The sequence below is a fragment of the Daucus carota genome, chromosome 9, assembly GCF_001625215.2.
Source record: "Daucus carota subsp. sativus chromosome 9, DH1 v3.0, whole genome shotgun sequence".
Classification (NCBI taxonomy): domain Eukaryota; kingdom Viridiplantae; phylum Streptophyta; class Magnoliopsida; order Apiales; family Apiaceae; genus Daucus; species Daucus carota.
Window position 1 is genome coordinate 33,850,126 of NC_030389.2, and position 8,552 is coordinate 33,858,677.

The 8,552-nt window shown below is 35.3% G+C and overlaps 1 protein-coding gene across 1 annotated transcript; it reads left to right on the forward strand.

The window, feature by feature from the left end:
- The first annotated feature begins 5,114 nt into the window (after positions 1-5,114).
- On the forward strand, positions 5,115-6,722 carry LOC108201480 (zinc finger BED domain-containing protein RICESLEEPER 2-like). Its single transcript, XM_064084165.1, has 2 exons — positions 5,115-6,538; positions 6,636-6,722. The coding sequence occupies exons 1-2, from the start codon at positions 5,132-5,134 to the stop codon at positions 6,675-6,677; spliced, it is 1,449 nt and encodes a 482-aa protein (XP_063940235.1). The 5' UTR covers positions 5,115-5,131; the 3' UTR covers positions 6,678-6,722.
- Positions 6,723-8,552: the final 1,830 nt, after the last annotated feature.

Genomic DNA, 8,552 nt, shown 5'->3' on the forward strand with positions numbered 1-8,552 from the left:
CAAAGAAATCTTAATTTTTTATGGCAGACGTCAAAATATTCATCGTGGCCTCAGGAGTACGAGAACCAGCAGAGTAAGAGCGGTTGTTATCCGCAGTGGTGAGAGGCAAACTCGAGCTGTGTTTTTTCCAACAAAACTCAGGTCCAGGATACCAAGAAGACGGCGAGGGTTCTACTTTCCCCCATGACAGATTAATATATAAAAGAACAGCGTGAGATTAATCACCAGGCAAAGAGCAGGAAGAGCCACAGATCATTTAGCTGCAAAAATAGTTCTTACTTGTTTACAGATGCAATCTGCCCTATGTTTAATCGATAATGAAGTTTATGTCTAATTTCCTTCAATTCTATCCATTTGTCACGGCTAAAGTTGCCTATGTTAGCTCTTATGAAGTTAAGAGAGTCGTATATTGGTAACAGCCAAGGAGTCTGGGTTCCTTAATTCATTTATCTTAAACCTTATTTTGAAAAAGTGATAATTAAATTTTCAAGTGAAATCATTATGCAATTTAAAATTTTAATCTCATTTCAATTTTTGTTATTTGGAAGCACTTAATCTTGTTTTAAATAATTTTTTTTATTCTGCAATTTTTAGCTACTTTGATTTGGTGAAAATTAAAAAAATCATTAAAAGAAAATGAAAATAATTTTATTTAATGAAAAAAGGTAAAGCATTTCTTTATATAATTGACGACGACATAGACTGTAAAATCTATTTAAAAATTTAATAACCATTCTAAATCATTATTTTTTTGACAAAAACAAAGAATTTAATAAATAACTGAAACCCAGCAAAGACAAACTCTCGAACTGTCAATTACAACCTGATTAAGAAATAAAAAACGAGCTAAACATATAGCCGCTTTGTTTTCAGATCGCTTAACAATTAGAATATTTAAATTCTTTAAACCAAAAGGTATTACAATCAAATCTCGAATTATCCACCCTACTTCAGTTGTGAACATATTGGCATCGCAATTGATCTTCACATAAAGCAGCAGTATCCGTCCCAATGTTCAGAATTATAAGTTACATCAACTGATATTGGATCAACAAATGACCCCAAAAATTTTAATTTTGAAACACTTGAATGATTAAAGTGTGGCTAACGTAGCAATTGGGGTAGATTAACTAATCCATAACCAAATTTAGAAAACTTGCAATTGGGTCATCATACTTGAAATAATGTTGCATGACTAACAAAACTAACTAGAATCTCTAATCTCATGGCCTAAATTTATCCAAACACTATTTTTTTACACATGGACTACCACGTAGGAGAGGGTTTTCATATGTTCGTGTTGTATCATGTATGTCTAGACTCTTCAATATGGTAATACAACAAGGGTAGGGGTTATTATGAGAGACCATGTTGGTGTCATTATGGTTATGGTATCCGAACATTGAGCCATCTCAACCTTAGATCCAACGAGTTATGGGCAATATTATTGAGGTTTTTTCTTTTTTGCTAAATAATATTATTATTATTGAGTTTGAGATTATCTTATTACGAAGAACAGAAGGAGGAGCAGGAAACGGGGTCGGCGGTTGCTATCAAAGAATGGGATATTTGCCGGTGGTTTGTTGATAACCACCTACCCTTGTTGATAAGAGGTAGATTTTCGCCACCTATCAAAGAATGGGTTCTTTCGCCACTTAACCAGAGGTTTGGGGATAAGAGGTAGATTTTGAAGAAAACAGTAAGTAGGGAGAGACCGAATCGGCTGGCCGGGGATGGTGCTTCCACTCGCACTAGTCATGTGGTATTCCGAAGGGCATTTAGACGTGTAAGGGAAATCTCGTGCTTGGACATGGTGAGTTGGTGGAGGAAGTGGATTATCTCATATAGTAGTTAGTGGAGGATGAAGTGATGGGAAGTGGTTAGTGCATGATGGTAGCGAGGAGGAAAGCTGCGTCGAAGTGATAGTCATCGACGACTAAGGTTGCAACTGCAGTTGGGGGCAGCTGGGGATGAACCTTGGCATACTCTAGCTCCTAGGATAATAGGTTTTTCTAGAGGTCGTGTTGGGTTGTTTTTATTGTGTTTTAGTTTTAATTGTTCTACGTCCTTTTGGGTCGGGATAAGCCCAGTGTCTCTCCGTTTATTAAGCATTTGTGTCAATGGTTGTTTGTGGAGTCTATGACTTCATATCTTATTATAATTTTAATTTTGGGACACCAAATAGTTAATCGATGTTTACAAAGTTATATTGAAAAATAAATATCTACGATGATCTAATATCGTAATCATCTCAAAATTTTTTGATTTCATCATGCACCACACACAATGATGTCATGATAAAATTATGAAAATATATATTTAACACATAAATAACACTTGAATTTAAGAAAATAATCTCATCAGGCACATATAAGTATCATTTCACACACCAATAACTAAAATAATAAGGATATTATATTTCACATGAAAATCACACATGATTGTCAAAAAAAACTTAATAGATAGTACTCGTTTCACTAATATGTTTTATATAATATGCATGTTTGAGAAGCAATATTAATTATTAATTATAAAAATAATTGATAAGTTAATATTTATTCTAACTAAATATTCTTTTTAAAATAAGGATTGTAGAGGTACCAAATATAATATTATTATTTCACTCGTGCTTAAAGAGAATTTATAGAAATACATGTACCACATTTAGAAAAGTTCAATATTATAACAAAAGTTAAAAAAAAAGAGAATTTATAGAAATACACGTACCACATTTAGAAAACTTCAATATAATAACAAAAGTTAAAAAAAAGGTATCTAAAAGATACTGTTGAAATGTTTTATTCACAGCTAATACAAAATTAAAAAGATATTGAGAATATGACTATATAATATCCTCAACTTTTAGCCACTAATCATCCACATCAAAGAAACCGCTCTTGAAAATGGTGGACACTCGCAAAGAAATCTTGATTTTTTATGGCAGACGTCAAAATATCCATGGTGGTCTCAGGAGTACAAGCACCTGGAGAGTACGAGCGGTTGTTATCCGCAGTGGTGGTAGGCAAACCCGAGCTGTGTTTTTCCCAACAAAACTCCGGTCAAGAATATCAAGAAGACGGCGAGGGTTCTACTTTCCCCCGTGACATATTAAGATATCAACGAACTGCCAGAGAGCAATCACCAGGCAAAGAGCAGGAAGAGCCACAGATCATCTAGCTCCAAAAATGGTTCTTCCTTGTTTACATATGCAATATGCCCCATGCTTAATGGCTACTTTATGTTTAATTTTCTTGAAATTTCAATTTTATCCATTTGTCACCTCCAATGTTGCCTATCTTAGCTCCTATATGAAGTAATGAGTCATATATTCTCCTAACAGTCAAGGAGTCAGCTTGGTTCCTTCATTTTTCTTAAACTTAATATTGGAAAACAAATTAATTGAATTTTCAAAGTGAATTTGTTATGTAATCTAAATTTTTTAATCTCATTTCAATTTGTGTTATTTTGAATCATTTAGTCTTGTTTTTAATATCGTTTTATTCTTTAATTTTCGACTTCTTTATTTTGACGAAAATTTAAAAAAAATCATCAAACGAAAATGAAAAAAAAATATTAGGAAAAAAGGCAAAGCATATCTGTATCTAATGGACAACATACGCTCTAAAACCTATTTAAAAATATAATAATCATTCTAAAGCATTACTTCGACTTTGAAACAATTTGAGTAATTAAAATGTGACTAACAAAACTAACTAGAACATCTAATCTCCTCACCCGAATTTATCAAAATCCTAATTTTTTGCACATGGACTACCAAGCTGGAGGTAGTGTTCATATGTTGGTGTCCTATCATATATAACTAGACTCTTCAATATGGTAATACAACAGGGGTAGGGGTTGTTATGAGAGACCATATATGTTGGTGCTAGGGCTGTAAACAAACCAAACAGTTCGTGAGCTACTCGAGCTCGATTCGGCAAATATTTGAATTCGATTCGTTATTAATCGAGCCGAGCCCGAACTCGAACAGTTCGAACATTATGTCGAGCCGAACCCGAGCTTAAAAGTATTTGGTTCGTAGGGTTCGCGAGCCTATTCGAGCTTTAGTTGTATTATATATATTTTAGGATTATGTGTCCATTTATAATTTATGTTTATTTATTATCAAACTTAAGTATTAAAAACCCTAGTATTATTCTTATAATCTTATACGTTCTATTTAGTTTTAGACTTTTAGTCTTCAGTCTTCACCCACTCCTTCAGAATTCAAACCGTCACTTCCTCTCTGCCAGAAGGAGTTCTGCGGCTCTGAGGCAGAAGTCTCAATTCCTTTCTGATCTAGCCATTTCCGATTAAGACCTGCAGGATACATACTATAAGTTTATCAAAAACAGGTATGATTCTTTATTATATCACTCTTAGATTGTATAACTCGTTAATATCTCAAAACCCTATAGCCTCATACATCTTAGATTTTTGTAAAGTTCCTTATTCATCTTATCACTTTTAGATTTTATTTCTTTTCTTGTCCAGCATGTCATCAGAGCAACAATTAAACTCTCCCGATAATGATGTTATTCATAATACCAGTACAAATGACATTCCTGCTAGTGTTGAGAACAATGAGAATGCGGATGAGATGGATATTGAAGAAGAAGAAAATTCTATGTTTCAAAAGAAAAAGAGACAAAAAACTTCAGAGGTGTGGAAAGATTTGAAGGAAATCACTCTTCCAGATGGTACTCTCAAAGCTGAATGTATTCACTGTAAAACAAAGCTTGCAATATTGAAAAGTAAGGTTACCAGTCACATGTCAAGGCATTTACAGACTTGTACACAGAGGAAACTCCACATGAAACAGCAACAAAGACTCAACTTCCAACCATCTTCTTTATGTGAAGTGGCAATGGTGGCTCCTGCACTTACAGATGGGAAATTTGATATGGCTAAGATGAGAAAAGCAGCTGCAAACTGGGTGTTAATGCATGAGCATCCATTTTCGATTATGGAGGAAGAGGGGTTTAATATGATGCAGAAGACCGGAATGCCTGAGTGGGAAAAAATTTCTCGTAATACAATCAAGAATGATTGTGTATCGGTATATGAATTGGAAAAGAAGAAATTGAAGACAGTGTTAAAGAATGTAAATAAGATCAGTTTGACGACGGATATGTGGAAGTCAGGCAATCAAAAAATTGAGTATATGGTAATCACTGGCCACTTTGTAGATTCTGAATGGAAACTTCAAAAACGTGTCTTGAGCTTTATTCATCTGCCTCCTCCTCTTCGTGGAATTGATATTGCAGATGGTATTTATAAGTGTCTAAAAGAGTGGGGAATCGAGAGTAAAGTCTACACAATAACAGTTGACAATGCTGCGAAAAATGACGTGTGTTTAAGAAATCTGAAGGATACTTTTTCCAGAAATAAAAAGTTACTTTGTGGCGGCAAATTGTTTCATGTTCGATGTACAGCACATATCTTGAATCTTATGGTACAAGATGGCCTTTCCAAAATCAAGCATGTCATTCGAGACATTCGTGATAGCGTCAACTTTCTGAATATATCAGAAGCTCGACTTAATTTATTTGCTGAAATCGTTCAACAGTTGCAAGTGCCTCATAGGATGCTTATTCTCGATTGTAAAACCAGGTGGAATTCAACATTTATGATGTTGTCAACTGCAATCAAATTCAAAGATGTGTTTCCAAGATATCAAGAACGTGAGCCTAGTTACTATTGCTGTCCAAGTGCTGAAGATTGGTTAAAAGTGGAGAGGGTCTGTGAGCTTTTGGAGGTGTTTAATTCTGCCACTAACATCATTTCAGGAAGTGAGTATCCGACATCAAACTTATTTCTAAATGAAGTTTATCGTGTGAAGGTCGTGTTGGATAAAAAGCATTCAGAAATCACAGATGAAGAGGATTTCATGTATAGTATGATTGAAGCTATGAAACAGAAATTTGATAAGTATTGGGGTGAAGTTAATTTGCTAATGGCTATTGGGGCTATTTTGGATCCTCGATGCAAGATGAGAGTCATTGAATTTTGCTTCCCTAAAATGTATCCCGGAAGTGCAGCAAAAGATAATATTTCTAAAGTTCGAGAGGCTTTATATGAGTTATATGATGAATATGTGGCTGAATTTCAAGCTAACAGTGGTGAACAAACAGGTGAAGCATATGATGGTTTCCGAAAAGAAGCTAATACTATTCAAATTTCATCCTCTGGCTGGTCGGAATTTAATGATTTTGTGAAAACGATTGAAACGGTACAACCGTTGAAATCTGATCTAGATAATTATTTAGAAGAAGGGTGTTTTATTTGTGAAGATTCAAAATCTTTTGATGCTTTAGAATGGTGGAAAGTAAATACTTTGAAATATCGCATTTTGTCTATTATGGCTCGTGATATTCTTGCCATTCCTATCACGACGGTAGCCTCTGAAGCTACTTTTAGTGCTGGTGGAAGAGTCATTGATACATATCGTGCTTCATTATCCCCTGAAACAGTCCAAGTACTTCTTTGTGGAGAAGATTGGTGTCGCAGTCTTCATGGGATTAAAAGAAAGAACAAGGTATAATTTATATTAATTTTCTCACATAAATCAAACTATTTATTTTGACGGAATCGTGATATTTATTATATATTGATCATATATTTTACTTGACCAGGAGAAGAAACCAACTGAAATTTTGCTGCCTAATATTGGATGAGAGCTAAATAGTTATGATTTTGTCATTCTGAACTCTCAAGGTTAGTCATCTTTTATCCTATCACCTATATAAGTTATATGAGTATGTGCTTTATGGCATTTCAGGTTCTTAATTTCTATTTATTTTCATTTCAGGCTTCAGCATAAAGTTTCAGACAGTTAGTATATGCAGGGGCAATGAAGTTTGGTTATTGGCTTATTGCATAATATCTCAATTCCCATTGTAATTACTAATGTTTGGACCAGAACTATCTTAGTTGAACTTTTTCTATTTTTGATGGCCGGTTGTGCCTTCTGGAATTAAATATTATTAGTTGCTATGTTTATTGAATCTGCTTTAAAATTATGTAAAACATGGTGAATCTTTGGTGGAAGTATTTTTTTGGTTGCTGATGTTGCAATTTGGTTTTGTTTTGTTTGAATTTATCTGTTGCTGGCTTGCTGCTACTAAGGTATCTGGAGTTTTGTTAATGATGTTTTTTGCATAATGGTGTTTACATATGATTTGATTTGTGGGAATTTCTCACTGGGAAACATAGTAAGAAGATTGGTGGTGCACTGGTGCCACTGTGCTGTTTTGGCACAACCAAATTATGATGCATGGTTTGTCATTTTAATTTATACGTTTATTCTGCTTCCTGCTTCTCCTGCCTTCCTCTGCTTGCTTTATTTCTTTTATATCTTTTAGTGCTAAGTTTGCTTTTCTTATTTGTGTATTCGTTTGCCAGATTTTGGTGGTGTTGGGTTTGATTTTCGCTGCATTTCGGTCTGGCATTGATCTTTGCTTGGACTTCTTCTTTTTTTAGTTTTTTGTGTGGTTTTTCCGGAGTTACTTGTAAAATTTGTTTTATCATTTTGTAGTTTTTTTCGAGCTTTCGAACCGAACTCGAGCGTAACGAATATTTGTCGAGTCGAGCTTCGAGCTTAAAATTTTAGGCTCGATCGAACCCGAGCTCGAACCCGAGCTTCGAATTTTTGGACCGAGCCGAACTCGAGCCTGTCACTGTTTGACTCGGCTCGGCTCGTTTACAGCCCTAGTTGGTGCCATTCTGGTTATGGTATGCGAACATTGAGCCATCTCAACCTTAGATCCAATGAGTTATGGACAAAATTATTGGGTTTCAGAGAATCTTATTATGAAGATGTACAGAAGGATGTGCTAGAAACGGGGTCGGCTATTGCTATGAAAGAATGGGATGACTTAGGGTGGTTTGTTGATAACAAGCACCCTTGGGTTGTTTCGCAGCTTAACCAAAGGCTTGGGGATAAGAGGTTGATTTTGAAGAAAACAGTAATCAGGGTCAGTCGATATTGGCTGGCCAGGTTCTTGGCGAAGGATGGTGCTTCCACTAGCACCAGTCTTGTGGTGTTCCGAAGGGCATTTAGACGGGTAAGGAAATCTCGTGCTTGGACATGGTGTTGGTCTGGGTTAGTGATAGACTTCGAGTTGGTGGAGGAAGTGGATTATCTCATAAAGTAATTAGTGGATGATAAGTGATGGGGCAGTGGTTAGTGCATGATGGTAGCAAGGAGGAAAGCAGCGCCGATGAAGTGATAGTCATCGACTACTAAGGTTGCAACTGCAGTTGGGGGCAGCTGGGGATGAACCTTGACATACTCTAGCTCCTAGGATTTGCTAGAGGTCATCTGGCCTTGTTTTTATCATGTTTTTGTTTTAATTATTGCTCAACCTTTTCCGGGAGTCACCGTAAGCCCGTCTCTCTGCCTTTATTAGGCATTTGTGTCGATGGTTTTTGCTTTTGCTTGTGAAGTCTATAATTAATAATTACAAAATTATATTGAAAAATAAATATTTATGATGATCCAATACCGTGATCATCTCAAACATTTTTGATGTCATCATGCACACCACACA

Bases quoted from the DNA above. Each gene is read 5' to 3' on its own strand.
- LOC108201480 (XM_064084165.1), top strand. From the start codon at position 5,132: ATGTGGAAGTCAGGCAATCAAAAAATTGAGTATATGGTAATCACTGGC. The intron at 6,539-6,635 runs GTATAATTTATA...TTACTTGACCAG, and splicing joins GGATTAAAAGAAAGAACAAG to GAGAAGAAACCAACTGAAAT.